The sequence below is a fragment of the Ochotona curzoniae genome, unplaced genomic scaffold, assembly GCF_017591425.1.
Source record: "Ochotona curzoniae isolate NIBS_2020 unplaced genomic scaffold, NIBS_Ocur_1.0 patch193, whole genome shotgun sequence".
Taxonomy (NCBI): Eukaryota; Metazoa; Chordata; class Mammalia; order Lagomorpha; family Ochotonidae; genus Ochotona; species Ochotona curzoniae.
Window position 1 is genome coordinate 54,520 of NW_024466743.1, and position 18,249 is coordinate 72,768.

Here is an 18,249-nt window from a genome sequence, read left to right on the forward strand (position 1 = left end):
TCCAAAGGGACAACTCCTGAGCTTCTTGGGTCCCTTGCAGGACAATGTTCTCCTTGTCCAAGGAAATCTGAGGGTTAAATGCATGAAGCAGACTTTTCTCCATCGAACAACTACCTATGGATTGGTGGCCTGTCCAGTCTTCACAGCCAGTGCTAAAGTGGGTCCTACCTGTAAGGTATGATTCAAAGAGAAACTCAGATCTCCAGGGGCGGCACAGGGGTTACTTAAACTACATGACCAAGTAGTCCGCCTTCTGCAGGTCCTCACTCTGGGGAGCTCCAAGGAGGCTGTGATGCTGAAGCAGACCTCCACACTTCTAATAGCAGGAGCGACTCCAACTTCAGAAGGAGGCAACACAGAAAGCAGAGCAGGAGCTGACACGGTGGCTCAGCAAGATGAGTCACCGCCTGCAGAGCTGGCATCCCATATGGGCATCTGTTCAAGTCCCAGCTGCTCCACCTTCAACCCAGCTCCCTGATAATGTCCTGGGAAAAATGGAGGGAAATGACCCAAGTCACCCATGGGAGTGACCCGAAGAAAGCCATGGCACCTGAGTTTGAAAAATAAAGTTTGTTAAATGAAAGATCTCTCTCACTCACTCTTATCTCTGTCTCTTCTTCTCTCTCTCTCTCTCTTTCCCCTCTCTCTGTGATTCTGCCTTTCAAATAAATCAATAAATCTTTAAAAATCAAAATAAAGAAGAGGGTCAGGCATGATGGCCTACTGGCTAAATCCTCACCTTGGAAGTGTCAGGATCCATGTGGGCACCAGTTCGTGTCATGGCTGCTCCACTTCCATCCAGCACCTTGCTTGTGGCCTGGGAAAGCAATAGTATATGGCCCAACATCTTGGCTCCTGTCTTTGGATTGGTTTAGCTCTGGTTGTTGCAGCCACTTGGGAAGCCAACCAGCAGACAGAAGATCTTTCTATCTCTCCCTTTCTCCATAAATCTGACTTTCCAATAAAAATAAATAAACCTTTAAAATTTTAAAAATTAGGGGCCTGGCATGATAGCATAGTGGTTAAAGTACTTGCCTTGCACGCACCAGGATCCCATATGGTCGTTGGTTCTAATCCCGACAGCCCCACTTCCCATTTCGCTCCCTGCTTGTGGCCTGGGAAAGCAGTTGAAGATGGCCCAAAGCCTTGAGGACCCTACACCTACATGGGAGACCCAGAAGAGCTCCTGGCTCCTGGCTTCGGATTGGCTTGGCTCCAGCCGTTGCAGTTGCTTGGGAAGTGAACCATTGGATGGAAGGTCTTCCTCTCTGTCTCTCCTCCTCTCTGTATATCTGCATTTCCAATAAAAATAAATAAATCTTTTTTAAAAATTTAAAAATTGAAAAGAAATAAACAACACCAAAGTGGGGGAGACAGATCATCCAGATCTTCAGAATGTGGCCACCGAATGTACCCACCGAGCTCCCTCAGCCACCTTGCCCTGGGTTGACCAGCAGCCCTTGTCTCTCTTATTCTCATTCCTTACAACAAATCAGGCTTACGACCCACCTGGGTCCATGAGACTCCAGGATAACTCACGTAGGGAACTCCCAGGAAACGCAGCCACAGGCCAGAAAGGGGATCCAGCCCCTCCTGCCTTGAACGTGAGTCTGTGTAAGATGCAACATTTGGGGACGCAGCAGCTGTCACGTACCCATGCGGTCACAGGCACGAAGAATGTGAGAATGAGAGGGTGCAGATGGAAGCTCTAGCTGGACATGGCTTGTGGTTACAGGAAGCGATAGCACAGTTCCGTGCTGAAGACGCTCTGGGCAGGCGCTCCGTAACACGCAGGCGCACAGCCCTGACGCCGGCCAGCATTTTGTGCTCTTTGCTCTGCCAGGTCTGCCCTGCCCGCTGCCTTGAGCCTGACCCCAAGGAGGGATCATTCTGGCATACATTCTATCAAATGCCAGGCTTCTACTCAACACCAACCCAGGGAGCTGGAAAAACTTCACACGCCCTATGATACTCACACTAAATCTCTGAGCACATGGACTCCACAGTCATTCCTCCAAGGTCGCTCACCACCCCCTCTTCCTACCTCCCCCCGGGCTCAAACGCCCAGGAACTGGCTATGCCCAAAGCAAAGAGAGGGGTTTGTCATCTCAGGCCCTGTCTCCACATACCCTGAAACAAATGTGGGCTCAGCGTGCTCAAGAAGGTGGGTCTTCACTTAAGATGGGAATACAGGAGCGACACTGTAGCTCAGTGCGCCAAGCTGCCGCCTGCAACGCCAACATACCTCATGAGTGCCAATTGGTATCTCGGCTGTTCTACTTCCCATCCAGCTCCCTGCTGATGTGCCTGGGAAAGCAGCAGAAGATGACTCGAGTTATTGGGCCTCTGTCCAAGAAGCCTTTGCGATTGGGATGGCCTAAGTGTACAGGCCCCTGCATCCACGTCACAGAACATGATGAAGTTCCTGGGTCCTGGCTTGGGGCTTGGCCCTGGCCACTGTAGACATTTAGAAGAGATCTCTCTCTCTCTCTCTCTCTCTCTCTCTCTCTCTCCCTGTAAATCTTTCAAATACATCAATAAGTCTTAAAAAGAAAACACGGGAACGGGGGAGAGCATCAGCTGCCTCAATCCAACGATGCCAAGACAGGCCATGCCTCCACATCCAGTATAAATGGTACCCAGAGAGACAAAAAGCAATTTTTTGTGGTCAATTTTACAGTGAACTTTTATCTACATAGTGTTGGTCCGCTCACAGCCAGATGTCTGAATCTAACAGGCTGCCTGTGCCCGAGGCTGGCAGGGGGAACACCCAGAGCCGGTCCTGGTGCTTCAGTGTTTCCTTAAAACCCTGTGCCAATAAACACAGATCCTAATCGGAGACGGGAACTTTCTAGAATAGCAGGATCCATCACAGCACTCCAGCTTCCTGTTGTACTGCATGCCAACACGGAGCTGCCCATTTCGGGCTGGGGTGTCACAGCCCAGGGACGGCCACCTGACCAAAATCCCCTAGAGTCGGGGCTTGGGTCACCCGCCCCAGGCTTGGGTCATGTGCTCAGCTGTGCCCAGGCTGCAGGTGCAGCTCACAGGCACAAGAGGCCAACCATGGAGGAGCCTCAGAGTGGGCAGGTGGCAGCCTCCCAGCAGGGACCACACTCAGCTCTCCTCCTGACTCCCCACCATGGCACCTTCACAGGGGATAGGTACCAACAGAGCCCCAGATTCAACAGCTTACCCAAGGTAATAGGGTTAACACGTGACCAGAGCCAAAGCTCCAATAACCACCTGAGACACTTTGGGTGAAAATTTGGGATGGTGCTGTGGTATAGCAAGGCAAGTCTCCGCCTACAATGCCAACATCTCTTATGGATGCCAGTTCAAGACCCAGCTGCTCCACTTCCTATCCAGCTCCCTGCTGATGGCCTGGAAAAGCCTAAGTGCTTGGGCTCCTGCCACCTGTGTGGAAGAAAAGGATGAAGCCCCTATTTTCTGGCTCCTGGCTTCGGCCTGGGCTCTGCTCTGGCCGTGACCTGGCTCCTGGCTCCTGGCCTTGGCCTGGGCTCTGCTCTGGCTGTGACCTGGCTCCTGGCCTCGGCCTGGGCTCTGCTCTGGCCGTGACCTGGCTCCTGGCCTCAGCCTGGGCTCTGCTCTGGCCGTGACCTGGCTCCTGGCTCCTGGCCTCAGCCTGGGCTCTGCTCTGGCTGTAACCTGGCTCCTGGCCTCGGCCTGGGCTCTGCTCTGGCCGTGACCTGGCTCCTGGCCTCAGCCTGGGCTCTGCTCTGGCCGTGACCTGGCTCCTGGCCTCGGCCTGGGCTCTGCTCTGGCCGTGATCTGGTTCCTGGCCTCGGCCTGGGCTCTGCTCTGGCCGTGACAGCCATTTGGGGAACAAACCAGCGGTACAAGAGAATCACTCCCTCTCTCTCTTTCTGTAACTCTGACTTTCAAATAAGTAAATTATATCTTTAAAGAAAAAGAAAATTTGGAGAAATAGGTGCTGGAAACAAAGAAAACTCGGGCAGTGTCATGGCATGTGCGCCTTGTCCTCAGGGGAGTCACCTGAAAGCACAGTGGGGGCAGAGAGGCCCATCTGAGCCCCTGCACACCTGCAGGACATGGGGGCAGACATTCAGACTTTGTTCATTTCCTGCGTCTTTTTTTTTAAAGATATATTTATTTCTATTGTAAAGGTAGATTCACAGAGAGAAGGAGAGACAAAGAGAAAGATCTTTTGTCCACAGTTCACTCTCCAAGTGGGCACAGCAGCCAGAGCTGAGTCGATTTAAAGCCAGAAAACAGGAGCTTCTGGGTCTCCCACATGGGTGCGGGGTCCCAAGGCAGTCCTCTACTACTTTCCTAGGTCACAATCAGGAAGCTGGAGGGGAAATGGAGCAGCCAGAACATGAACCAGTGCCCATACGGGATGCTGGCACTTGGAGATGAAAGATTAGATCTATCGTATCAGGCCCTATTTCTTGCATCTTGCAGGTGGCATCACATACGGCCAGGGTCAGGGTACTGCACGCCTCCAGGAAGGGCCAATGATAGACCCAGGCACTCTGGGGCCTGAATGACACAGATGCACCAAGGGGTGCTGGCAAGGCTTTGTTAACAGCCTCTGGAATCTGCATTTCCTGGCTCTTCTGTGGCCCCTAAACTCTGACTCCTTTCCCTACTGATGTCCCAGTTGGAACCAGCCTGACTCACAGACTGCGCCGGCCCCAGGCTGCCAACTTTGAGGACTAGGGTCTACAGAAGCAGGCCCCTTGTGTCAGGTTTGAAGCCACAGGGAGCCATTTTGGACATTTGGTTGTGACAGTTCAGAAGAGGGGCAGGAGCAATGGGCTGGGACCAGTGGTGCCTTCAGCGATGACACATGGGATGACCAGGGCCCTGCCCAGAAACTAGCCAAGAAGGGCCCCTCCCAGGGGCACGCAGGTGCTGTGGTTAAGCCTCCCTTGGGTTGCTGGCCTCCTGTATCGGCACTCCGGTTCAAGTCCCTGCTCTTCCTCCTCCGATCCAGCTCCCAGCACCTGGAAGGCAGCAAGGATGACCAAAGGCTTGGGTCCCTGCCATCCACATGGCAGGTTCAGGAGGAGTTCCTGGCTCCCAGCTTTGTCCTGCTCCAGCCCTAGCTGTTGCTTGGCACTCAGAGAGGGAACTAGCACATGGAAGGTTCTCTCTTTTTCTCTGTCTCTCACTCTGCTTTCACATAAATAAATACATTATTTCATCTTAATTAAAGGCAACATTGCAAAAGAAAGGGGCACCCCCCCCAGTCCCAGGGTCATACAGTCACCAGATGCCCAAAACTCCTGACCATCTGCCCCCACCTCCGTTCCCAACCTCCCGGCCTACATATTAAAATAATTAGACGCTCAGGGTTTGAGGAGGTAAAAGGCAAAGTCACAGCATTTATTGTTTCCTCCTGAAGGAAATGACCAACCAGTACCTCCATCCCATAAACATTTACTAGCCCCGGAAGGTTCCAAGGCCCTGCTGCCATTTTTAAGGGCTACCCCTTCTCCACAGACTCCAGATTGAGTCAGTCAGAAAAGGGAATTTGAGAAGGCGGCAAAGAACAGAGACTGCTTCTCAGAGTTCAGGGTCAAGGGCAAGGCTGCATGGCCCACGCCAGCTCCACTTTCCCCTCTCTGCCTGTCAACCAGGGCTGTGTGGAGTGGGGCACCTGGTGAGCATGGCAGTGCCAGCTGATGGGCCCTGCAGGCTTTTCAGAAGTTTGCACTGGGTCCCTACTATGCCCACTGTGCTCTGTCAGTGGTTGTGTCTGCTCTTCAGGGCACACAGGGGTGGCACCCCCAAGCTCTGCAGGTGGCATCCAAGCGGGGTTTCTGGTTTGCTGGGGGAAAGTGTAACCACAGGACTGTACACAGAGCAAGACCCACCAGCTGTGCAGCGTGAGCACCCTGATGCCTGTTGTTGTCTCTTTTGGCTGACAGGCTCCCAGGCTCTATGGAAGTCACCGTAGATCTCAAGAAAGCTGCACAGCTGCGGGCACTGCCAGTACCCCTCCCCGGCTGGCCTCCCCCGAAGGGGAGAACCGGGTCCTGAAGGCTCCAGGCCTGGCTGAGATGTGAACCCACGTCTTGGTGGACACCCTGTTCTGCCCCCAGTACCACTCTGTACTTCTTTCAGGTGTCCCAGCGTGAAAAGAAAGAGACTTGACAGAAACACACAGAATTGCTTTAAGGCTTCTCCCCAGGGTAGGTTTTTGGCCAAACACTGGGGATGCCTGCCTCCCACGTCGGGGCACTGGGTTCCAGTACCTGTTCCTCTCACAACCTGTTACCTGCTAATGCTCTCCCTGGAAAGCAGCAGGCGGTGGCTCCAAGAGTTGGGCTCCTGTCACTCACACAGGAGGCCTACACTGGGTCCCCACTTTGCAGCTTTGGGCGTGGTCCAGCCCCAGTCACTGGGAGCATGCTCTCTCTCTCAATTCTCCCAAGCCCCGTCTCTGGTTTTCCAGATTGCTGTCACCCAAGGGTACTAAGTCCTTCCTGTCATCTTTCTGTACTTTGCTAGGATACTGAGCAGCACACCACCAGTAAATGCACAGTGTCACCATGCACATCTTCTACACTAGCCTAGAAGTCACCAGAATCCAAATGATTCCATGCATGAAACAAAACTCTGCCGTGTGGAATTTTCCACTTGGAGCATTGGAAGCGATTTTGGGGCATTTCTGGTTTCAGGTTAAGGATTCCCGATCCGCATTCTACTGAATCCTCCTAGAAAGACACCGGTCTAGGTCCCAGTCCCCCTCTCTGGGACAAGCAAGTTTTAAAGCCACCTTTCATGTGGGACCAGGAGGAATGACTGTTCTAATTGAGCTCAGTGGGAGGGTATCGCCTGGTCAGCCTGTTAGCAAGGGAATTACCAGCCGTCACAAAAGGAGACACGTTCTGAAGCTTCCAGAAATACTGGTCTTCAACATACAGGACAGCAAGATGGAGTCACTGGATGCACAGAAGACACATGGGGCTTGTTCTGGTTAAGCGAACTTCAAAAGTGACAGTCAGCCAGAACTGACACTGGGTAGGTGGCCTGCGATGCCCACTTCCAGACTTGACTCCACTTCAGAGTCCAGCTTCCTACTCACAGTTGCCCTAGGAGGCAGCAAGGGACAGTTCAGGTCCTTGAATCCCTGCCACCCACCTGGGAGATCTAGATTGAATTCTGGGCTCCTGACTTTGGCTTGGTCTAGCCTTGGCTATTGCAGGAACTTGAGGAAGGAACCAATAGATGGGACTGACTCTCTGTTTTTCAAGTAAACATGAAAGTAAATACAAGAGCTTTTCAAAAGTCAGTGGTTGATAGCATAGAAATTCAAGAGCTGAGCCTTGAAATCATTGCATAACTGACAAGTGGGGCTGCTTCTGCAACACAGCCACGTGCTCCAGGCTGCCCTGCATCTGAAGATGGCCTCGGCTCATGCCACGTGATGGGCAAGCACGGCTCCAGGCTCTGTCTGAGCCGCTGCCTTCCCTCTGTGTAACAGGGCCGTGGTCTCCCGCCCACTTGGGTCAGTGTAGCCATGGAGCCAGCTCTGAACATGGGAACACGAGCGCATGGGCGCTGTCTCTTCCAGGTTCATTCATTAACTAAGAAACTTGAAAGGCAGGGAGAGTCAAAGGCAGAGAAACAAAGAGATGCCCCTCACCCACTGGCTCATTTCCCAAAGGCCTGCAACACATCGGAGCCAGCCACATCAAAGGCAGGGCTGGAACTCCACCCATGCCTCCCAAGCGGATGGCAGAAACCCAAGCACTTGAACCCATCACCTGTGCTTCCCACGTGCACATTTGCACCCCAGGTCAGGAACAGGTCTTGAGCTCAAACTCAGGGACCAGGACATGAATTTGGGTATCCAAACCAACCTCTGCCCCACTACACCAAACACCCGTCCCAGGAAGAGGCTTGACAATCTTTTCACATCTTTCAGGCTGGCATAGTAGCTGTGACATTTGGGGGGCAGAGACCTCACCAACCTACAATGGAGTTGGAATTTAATGCAAGCAAAGCTTGGATTCCAGGCTTCCAAGGTCACAGGCTCTTGGTGACTACATGGTAACTTCATTCATGCTGACTGGACTAGGAGTTAAATCATTGCAACTGGGGGCCAGATCTGTAGCTTAGCAATCCCAGAGAGCTAACCCACATCTTGGGAAAGCATGTAAGAACATCTCATCCCATTGCCAACTGCAGTGGCAGGAATGCTAATTACATGCATCTTCTTTATTAATTAAAGCATGTCAGTTAAAACCCGTACTGATGGATCAGCTGAGATGCAAATTATTTAATGAATACCAAAATTCCATACTGTTTTCACCTTTAATGCCTCCGACTCCAATATCTACTTTCACCCTGGGTTGTATAAAGCATGAAATACCCTAACATCACATAATCATGGACGGTGTCTCTAAGCAGGCTGGAATCGACCAGTGGGTATCTGCGAGCAAGTACCTTGGAGGACACTGCCTGGAGTCCTGCGTCCGTTTATGCACACCATGGCCCATCCCTGAGCACCTTGCGTGCTATGAGAGCTCTGCCAGTCACAACAGGAGCAGGTGGCCAAGCAGAGTCCCTTGCTCAAAGTCCCCAATTGGAACGTGTCTGTGTGTGCATGCATATCCAGCTACTGGGCAGGCAAGCACTGGGCCACTGCACGCCCAGCATCAGGCTTGCACTTAGATCTCTGCGCTTTTCTTTTTTTCAAAACTAAATGAAAGCAACAGAGAGGCTGAAGTTACAAGACAGCACAGGCCCAAATCCAGAACATTCAAAACAGGCAGGCCCTGGATTTTGGAAACAGTGCAAGTTTCTAATCACAGCCAAATTTAATTAAGCCAGACAACAAAAGATGCAAACTTGAAAACTAAACCATAGAGATAAAGATGGAATTGAACACATGATCTCCGAGATGCAAGAGAAACTCAATACTTGCTGCCACGGGTTTTTCAAACAGTTGAGAAAGAGCCGAAGGGAACTTGGAGGCAGCTTTGAGGCAGAAGGCCCACCGCCAGGCCCCGGCCCTGGGGACACGGCACAGTTCTGCAGCGTGTGGACGCTGCTGAACACCGGGCTTTGTTCTGGACCCCAGCTGCAGTAGGAAGACTTGCACCTGTTCAACCACGGGGTGGGGGAGCCTGCCACTCTGTTAATGAATGCTTTGGGTCGTCACTCCATGGAAGGGAAAAACAATTTGTACTTTGACCATCTTCCAGAAAGAGGCAGAAAGAAATGTCTCAGCAATGCGGGTGAGCTTTTTTGTTTGTTTGTTTCCTTTTTTAAAAAATAAAAATCTAGACTTTTTTTCTTTGGCAACAATTTTTTACTTTCAGTGGCCAATACAGTATAGATAGTTCCTGCATGCCCCCTTACTCTGTTCCAGTCTTCCAGGCCACAAAACTTGTCAACAGCCTTGGATGCTAACAACTAGAGAGATTCCGCATTCCACTGTATGCCTCTTCCAGTGACTTTGGTACATTCGTGTGAATGCCACCGACCTCAGAGGGAACTGACATACCTCTGACATCTTTGAAACCACCCACATGGCTTACCATCAGAATCTGAAAACGACATACTTAAGAACTGAAATTTCAACTGGCGTCCCAAAGTGATGGTTGATCTGACCATCTCCATAGAGAGGCAAGCACCACCATGTGCCGGGCACCTAGAGGCGCTCAGGGGTAGGGTATTGCCTGGCCAATTCTGACACTCCAACCTGCCAGAGGTCACACAGCCCATAGGCAACCACAGCTTTAGGCTGGGTCTACAGAGGATCACCCTGCCAGGCCACACCCACTGCTGTCACCACCAACTTCCTTCCCACAGAAGCAAGCCCCCCCCAACACACAGCTCCCCAGCCCCCCTGCTCCATAGATCACCCAGAATTAGCTGCACGGGGTCAGGAAACCCAGCCAGGCAGTCCCGCGAAGGAGTGAGGACTGGAACCCTTCAGAGAAGGCCTCCGTTGGCAGCCACCCCCCTCCTGCCTGGGAACAAATTAACATTGGCATTCCAAACACAGGAAAGGAAGGAAATTGGAAACACAGTTGAGACTCGGCCAGCCCTTTGAAACACTGTACCATGCTACCGACAGCAATTAATGAGAAGCAGGGCTGCTCCGAGAGCCTCTGATTTGGAAATGCATTAACACACGTTCAACATGTTTGTACAGGAACTGGATTAGAAGCACCCCAGCTCCCAAACAATAAAGCAATTACCCTAAAACCAGCGCTCTCAGAACTGTCATTAATTCAATCCACTCTGCGGGGCTCAGCCTTGGCTTTGCGCAGATCACAAAACGCACCCAATGACAGCAGCAGCACAAGAGTGCAGTGCCCTTCCGGCTTCCCAGGGAAGTGTCTCCGAGGACCTCCCCCTCCGCCCAACCATTAGCACCCCACTTGGGAGAGTGAGAGACCCACAGTCATGTGGGAACGGCCGCTTCACCGGGGAAGGTTCACCACGACAAAGTATCTGTTCCACATTAAGAAAAACCAAGTCACGCTGTTGTCAGGGATTATTTGTCAAATGCCATTTGCCGCGAAACCCGGCGTTCGCTCCCCGCAGAACACACAGCTCAGACCCTGCGGCTCACGTAACAGCCGGGCTCAGCCGTCCGTGGGACCCTCAGGCCTGTCTCAGCCGCTTCAGGAACTGCCAAGAAAAGCATCGGGCGCTGGGAAAGGCAGCCCTGGGCCTTGAGCTGCCCAGCATGGAAAGCTCACGATCCACAGAGCAGACTCTGATATCCCAAAAGGACTTGCCAGTCTCACAGTCTTAGAAGAACACCTAAGACAAGCAGGCTTCCCTGTAGCTGTATAGCAGGAAAAGCCACCACCTGCAGCACAAGCATCCCATATAGGTGCCAGTTTGAGTCTCCACTGCTCCACTTCTCATCCAGCTCCTTGCTAGTGTGCCTGGGGAAGCAGCAGAGGACGGCCCAAGTGCTTGGGCCCCTATACCCGCATAGGAGACCCGGAAGAGACTCCTGGCTTCCATTTGGCCCAGCTCTAGCCACTGTAGCCATCTGGGGATTGAACCAGTGGTCAATGGAAGAATTCTGTCTCTCCTTTCAAATAAAAAATCTTAAAAGGAGAGGGAGCAAGAAGGGGTTTTCGGTGACATGGGCAAGCCTCCATGCTCCTGAGCTGCAATAGTTAGAACAGCGCCAGGCCCCACGTGCCTAACCGCACCCGCTGTGCTTGGCCATCCGGGCCATCCACGTCAATGGCGAGCAAGCAGCAGGCCCTGTCCTGGTCTCCTCCCGCCGCCTCGCCCGGTGATATCATCCCGGCCTACCCCACCCCTTCCCCATCGCATGTCGATCTGAGATCCATCAGCTTGGAGCAATTCAAGTGTGTCAAGCTAAATGTGTTATCATTTTCACCCCAAATTAACAGTTTCTATGTAAATATTGGTAATTCCTCAACCCGTGGAGGCTAGAGGCAGCAAAATGGCACCAGCATGCTTGATTTAAACTAATTAAAAGCAGAGGGGCTGTGCAATTCAATATATTGATTTTACCAGTGGGACTTCCATCTCGTGGAGTGAGTGTATTCAAGCTGAAGAGCTCTCCCCTGCGGCGGCAAAGGTTGGCCTTCTCGTTCCTTCCCACAGGTCCTTCTCGTTCCTTCCTTGCGACAGGTCCCACATATACCCACCCGCACCGTCACCCCAGGGACACTGGGGGGCAGCGTTGAGGTGATGCACACAGCAGCCCTTTACTGCCCCCAACCAAGTCCTCTGCCACAGCCCGTGGAAGGCAGCGTCGCCTGCAGCTGGGTGCACAGCATTCTCTATTGAGGAATCCTCAGCTGGCTGCTCGGAGGGGCAGCCTGGGGCAGGGTTAGGACATGTGCTTCCTGCAGTGGGCCAAATATGACCTTACCCAGTAGGGGCGGGGCGATATCAGGGCGATAGCGATGATCAATCAACCTCGCCAGGACTCTCCCTGGAATGAAATCACCACCAGTCTCCGAGCTCAGCGGCCATGTGAGATTTGCTCACATCGCAGGCACGCTGGCGGCTGGGGGACCGTCCACCAGCTGTGTTTATCTGGGCAGAGACTGCACCGCCCGGCACGCTGATGTTCCACCGACATTGCAGCTCTCTGGGGCTGGTTCTCAGAAACCCCTTCTCTACGCCATACATTCAAAGCGCTCCCAGCCCCACCCTTGAAGCCCTGAAGGCGATGTTTACCCAGGCCTTCGGCCTGCCGTGGGGGCCACGCTTTGCCACCGACTGACCCAAGCTGGCAGTGAGGGGTCACCTGTCTTGAAGCCAGAAGACACAGACACACAAGATCAAAACAGTTCAAATTTTGGTCATGTAGTCCTGGTGTGTGTGTGTGTGTGTGTGTGTACATGGGGCAGGGTGTCTGATTTATAGAAGCAGGAAAACAAGGTTTAAAAGAAGCAATTTGGAAAGGGTTACTAAAAACACAGCTGCTGGTGCACTGCTCTAGCACAGGCAGGGAGGGCGAAGGCAGGGGGAGGCCGCTGTGACATCTACATTCACCTCTGGCGGCTCACCAGCCAGGGCCGCGCTGGAATGCAGAGCAGCCCCTTCCAAATTTTAACACAAGCCAGGTGACAGCTGCAGATGCCTGCCGCCTGCTCGCTCGCGAAGCACTCCCCAAAGGAAACTCCTAAACTGTAACAGAATCTTTCTCTAATACTCGACAGTGGTAGGGCCTGTTCGGAGGGGCAAAAAGCAGCGATCTTAATGCCAAACACTTGTCAACAAAAAGGACAGCCAGATGGAAGGGAGCAGAAAGCAAACTGCCCGGCCTCCGTCCCACTCCCCTGCTCCACACACAAAAGCCACTTTTCTACTCCTATAATGATAGGTTTCCAACTTTCCCTAGCTTTCTTTTTTTTTTTTTAAATTCAGTTTTAAAGATTAAACAAATGTGGTCCCGCCATAACCTAGTTGCCCATTCCATACCAGCCTGTTTCTTCAGAAGATGCCAGACAAAGGCCACAGACAGGTCCCCCCCCACCTCCCCAACAAACACATCTCGCAGAACTGTCCCAGCCCAGGACTATTTAAGACGGCCAAGCCTGTTTTGAATTCACAAATTAAGTCTGCACGGAGACTTATGAATCCAAACCAGTTCGCAAATCTTGCCATTGAACTTGTGGGCCCAGGCTGAACCCAGTGCATCTTCCTGGAGCACTCTGCAAGGAGGTGTGCTCCTCCCGGGGCAACTGCAGGCCCTCCTTGCCAGCACCTGGTTTTGTCGTAAATTCCCCTTCGGCCTCCCCCTCCAGTCCAGATCCCACTCAGCCTGGCAAACTGCTTGAATTCCAACAGGGAACGACTTACAGGAACAAAAAACCTGGTTTGGCTGCAGACAGAAGGAAGAATAAACGCACGATGCCTGCAAAAGCCTTCAGGATTCAGGCAGGGGTTCCCCACGGGCGCACACGGGCTGCAGCGCGGTGGAGGTATGCAGTGGGGGAGGGGCCGTGGGGCCTGCCCCCACATCCCCCCAGTCCCCATCCATGGTCCCAGAGTCCTCCCAGAGAGAGCATAAGAATGAATGGTTCCTCTCCCTTAGGTGAAGTGTGTCAGAATAACTCAGCAGCAGGATACTGTCTCCCAGACATCACTGTGCTTTGCAATCCCAGGATAACAGTATCTTTCTCATCTCTCTCTCTTTTGGAGTCTGAACGCATCTCCTACACACATTCCCCCAACCCATCCCAGACTGTCTGCCACCCGCTCCCTATAGAGAAATTCCAAGACCCCTTCGCTATGGATCAGAAGGGACTGGCGGCTTAGACCCCCGAGCCATCACCTTGCAGGAATTACAGGCCAACCTTAGAAGCGTCCACAGGCAGCGTCATGCCAAAGTGCAAGTCCAGGTCTTCAGCTGCCTAATTACCTCGGGGTTAGGGACCAGGAGCGAAAGAACGCAAGATCAGGGTGTGCTCTGTGCAAAGCCACTCTGCCATCTAATTTGGAGTGATGTGGCAGAAAGCTGGACCGAGAAAGTCGGACCGTCCCACAAAGCCCAGAGCCAGCCCTCCTGATTAAGAGGCTCAAACAAGAAGGTCTTTGTCCTTTTGAGATGAAAGCAATGGATTGGAAGGTGTGTGTGTGTGTGTGTGTGTGTGTGTGTAGCTGGGAGGAGGGAAGCCACCCAGCTGGGGCCTTCCCAAACAGGTCTCAGCTTGCTTTGCTGCCGGAGGGGAGGGGCTGGCCAGGGGTGGGTGGGGGTGGGGGGGACACCTTGGTAGTGAACAGACTGGCTCTCCCCCAGCCCACCCCTGACCGGCCAGGAAGCAGGGTACTTTCTGCCGGGCTTTTACAGGATCCTCCACAGAAGCTGGGGATTACAAACACCTCTTTAAAGACTGGCCAGCCTCTGAAGGCAGCTGCTGGGACCTGCTGCCCTGGTGGGACTCGCCACTACACAGCAGAAAGCAAGATCACAATCCACCTCCCCACCCCCACCTCCTCACCCTGCCTGGCCTCCCAGAACCGCAGGAGGACCACGCGCCCCAACTGCACTGATTGGCTGCTATGCACATATCTGAAAGTTCCTTTCAACAAATACAAACAGGAAAAGGAAATCGTGCAGGAAAACTCAGCCCCCAGCTCCCGCCCCTGCACCCGGGAGATCTTGTTGCAGGTCCCTGCGTCTTCCTCCAGTGTCACCGGGAGGGAGGATGAGGGAGGATGAGCGAGCACCGGGTGACCCTAGGGCTCTGCACCTTGCCCTCTGCCGCCTCCAACGCCTCCGGAGAGGCACCCGATCAAGACGCAGGAAGCCACCTCCCTCTTAGCCCACTGCTGAGTGTAATCCAAACTTTCTCCAAGTGATTCTGGCATCTAACCCTTCCACCCCCCTGGTTCGCAAAAGCTCGGTCCACAATTTGATCTTCGCTGTTATTAAGGACAATGGCCTCCCGGAACTCCGGGGACCTTATCTGGAGCAGGAAGCGCGGGAGGCGGACCAGCGCGTCCCAGAGCCGCCCCCCGCCGCCGCGCCCCTGGTGCCCAGCGCGGGGCTCCCGCGTCCCTCATTTCCGCGTTGACGGCACCAGCGCGCGCTGAGTCTAACCCGTCTCGACTCGAGGGGTTTGCAGCGAGTTACACAAATAGAATAAAAGAGGCTCAGGAAACGGCGCTATCGGGGCGTGTTATCTCGGAAACCAAATATTTGATCGTCAGCCCTCACAGCGCGCGGCCGGGGGTGAGTTTAAGTGAGTCTGGTGGACGTGCGCGCAAAGATGGTACCTCGTGCCTCTCCCCCGCCCCCCGCCTTAACCCGCTCCCTGCCGCTCCAGTCGGGAACTTGGGGGCCACACCGCCCCCGGAGGGTGTCTGCACGGGAGATCGCCCGCCACCCAATCGCCAAAACCGGTGGTTTGCGCGCCACACGTGATAAACGCTGAAAATGGATTCTGCCCGCCCGGGACCTATCATTACATATTTAAAATAGAAAGCTCGCAATGGCAACGGCTCTTTCCCCGGCTCTAACCTTGGGAGCCTGGAGAGAGAGGGGCCTCCCGGCGGCCGGGAGAGGGGCCCGGAGGCGCTCGGAGCGCCTGGCACGCCGAGGCGAGCGCGCGGCACCGGGACAGATAGGGCTGGCCGGGGCAGGTAAGGGAATGCGACGTCCCGCGGTGCCAGGGCACGGCAGGGCTACGAGGGGCCGAGGGGCGGGAAGGCGGGTTCGCGCCGAACCGGGCCCTTTAAATCCAGGTAGCGCGGGCCGCGCCCGCCCGGGACGGCTCACATGACCGAACCCTGCGCTTTGAACTGCTCTGCGGCTAGGCGGGTGACCGTACACCGAGGGGACTCCGGGCGGGTCCCAGAACCCACACAGGCCAGCTAAGTCCGGCTCGCCTCACCTGAGGGGGCGCGCACAGAGCGGGGTCCGCCGGGGCCGGGAGCAGGGAGTTGCAGGGGAACTGGGAGACCCTGCCGTGTTGCAAACGACCGCGAGTGGAAAGAGGAGCGGTCTGGATCGAAGGAGCGGCCCCCTCTCCGTCCCCAAGCGCCCCCTGACCGGGAGGCGCACTCCCGCGCTGCCTTCACTCACCGAGGTTGACGAAGCTCATGACCATGTCGGCGTCGGTGAGGAAGCGGCTATCTTGCAGGCTGGCCAGAGGGGGGCCCTGAGTGCTGAATACGGCCTTGTAGGGGTAGGAGAAGCCCTGGCCGTCGGGCCCGCCGCCCTCTTCCACCGCCATGGCATTGTACAGGTCCAGCATGAACATCGGCGCGGAGTTGTGCTTGCCCTGGAGGTGGGGGCGCGGGCGGTGCGGCAAGCCCAAGATGGAGAGAATCTCCCGCTGCATCTCGCGCCGCTCCTGGCTGCGGAGGCGCCGGTGGATGAAACTCGAGTGCACCTCGTTGTCCAAGCTGAAGTCGGCCAGGGCGGAGCGCAGCAGGAACAGGGGCGCCCAGAGCGCCACGAAGCTGTGCGGCGCCGCGGCTCGCAGCGAGCGCACGTGCATCGCGCCGGCTCTCCGCGCCGCTCCGGGCTCCGGGCACCAGGGGCCGCGCGCCGCCCCAGGTGGCAGAGGGGGGCAGGCGGCCGTCCACACCGCTCGGTCACTTGCTGCAGACGGGGCCCGCTGCGCCCGCGCCAGACATGGCCCCTCCCCAGCCGGCTGCGCTCTGCCCTGACCCCCGCCCCCCCCGTTCGGCGCTGCCCCGGGGCGCCCTGGCCCCGCACTCGTCCGGGCGCACCGCACGGCTGGGAAACCAGCTCCGGCGAGCTGGAGAGCAGACGAGCGAGGAGGCGGGCGCGGGTGGGAGGAGCAGTCAGCCAACCTTAGGCGTCCGGAGAGCGAGAGAGCGCCGAGGAGGCAGCGAGGCGGCGGGCGGGCGAGCAAGCGAACGCTGCTTCCTCCAGCTGCTCTCGCCGCAGGCCGCCGCGACCCACCCTCTGCAGACCCCAGGTGCGGACAGCCAGGCCCCGAGTCACACCCCAGCCCCACGCGCCCCTGGCCGCTGGAGAGGCTGCTTCGGGAGCCGCCGAGCGGTGCGCGCTGGGGCCTGCGAACAGGAGGCGCAGGACCGGCTCCCGGGCCCCTCCCGCGCCGGCCTCCCACCTGCCCTCGGCCCCGCCCTCCGCCCAGGCTGTGCCCAATGGGTTCATTCATTTTCCAAGCGCGCTGGACAAATATTTACCGAGTGGCCGCGGGGTGCCGCGGGACTGTACCGCACGAGTTGCAAAGGGGAGGGGGGACCCGGAGGCGGCCTGACGCCCTCGGGGCTCACAGTCGAGATCAGCCAGGAGACGGAATTCGGGCCTGGCCGAGTGTGGGATGCGGTGGGGCGGGGTAGATGGAGGAAGACCTCCATCTGTTCCCTCAGTACCCCCACGTCTGGTCTTGCAGCCGCGCTTCTTCCCCCGACCGGAGTCAGGGCCCTTGGGAGCCTCCGTAGGCCCTTTTTTAGACCTCATGCAATCTTTTCTTTCATTTCTCTCACTGTGTGGAATAGCGCCCTTTTTATTGTCCCTGCTGCCCCCACAGGGACCCGACGCCCTGGGAACCCAGACCAGCCATCTCTTGTAGCCCTTTTAGTCATGCAGTGCTGGCCCTTAAACCCAGCACCTGGCTGCCACCGGCTGCAGTCAATGTTTGCTGAATGAATACGTGAACCCCACGTGAGCCAGGGAGCTCTTCCCAGCCTCCCTCTGGGGAAGGAATGTGTCCAGCCACCTCCCGCCCCCCAGCCCCCAGTGTCAGCCTCCTGGTTCAGCCTGGGAAGGGACAGGCCTTTGTATCCAGTCCGCTTGCTGAAGTCTGTGCCTAAGCCCACCTCCTCCCCCAGGCGACTCAGGACCCTCCAGCGCCCTCGGCCCACAGTCAAAAAGGAGCAAAACAATAGCTCACCCCATTGGCCATGGGGTGAAAGTTCAACCTCGTCGTCCCTTCTTGAAATGGGCGGCCAGGACTGAGCTCGGAGACAGGCGCATGTTCCCTCCCTGGGCTCCCACAGAGCCTCTCTCTGGAGCTGAGAGACCCTGGGGGTTACGCCTAGGCACTCTGGGCCTGAGCACTCCATGGCAGAGATGGAGGCCAGAGGCCCAGCAGCAGAGGGAAGGCAGGTCTGCAGCCCCCGCCATTCACACATGGCTCCAGCATGCAACATGACTGGGCCTGGATGCCCCTCCACCTGCCCTGCATCGCCCAGGACAGTTGAGCCCTGGAAGTCACTCGGGGGATGCTGTCTGAACTGCAGCCTATACAGCTGTACTTGGCTGGGTACCCGCTCTCACTTTGCAGCAGATTC

The 18,249-nt window shown here is 55.6% G+C and overlaps 1 protein-coding gene across 2 annotated transcripts in view; it reads right to left on the reverse strand.

Moving 5' to 3' along the window:
* The window catches only part of LOC121166656 (bone morphogenetic protein 7), a 61,882-nt gene extending 45,007 nt beyond the window's left edge, over positions 1-16,875 (reverse strand). Inside the window, exon 1 of one of the 2 annotated variants that reach the window (XM_040995883.1) lies at positions 16,043-16,875. In XM_040995883.1, coding sequence (XP_040851817.1) covers positions 16,043-16,460 — 418 coding nt within the window. In that variant the 5' untranslated portion in view covers positions 16,461-16,875. The remainder of the gene's footprint in view (positions 1-16,042) is intronic. The other variant, XM_040995882.1, reaches the window with a different exon arrangement.
* Between the last annotated feature and the right edge of the window lie 1,374 nt (positions 16,876-18,249).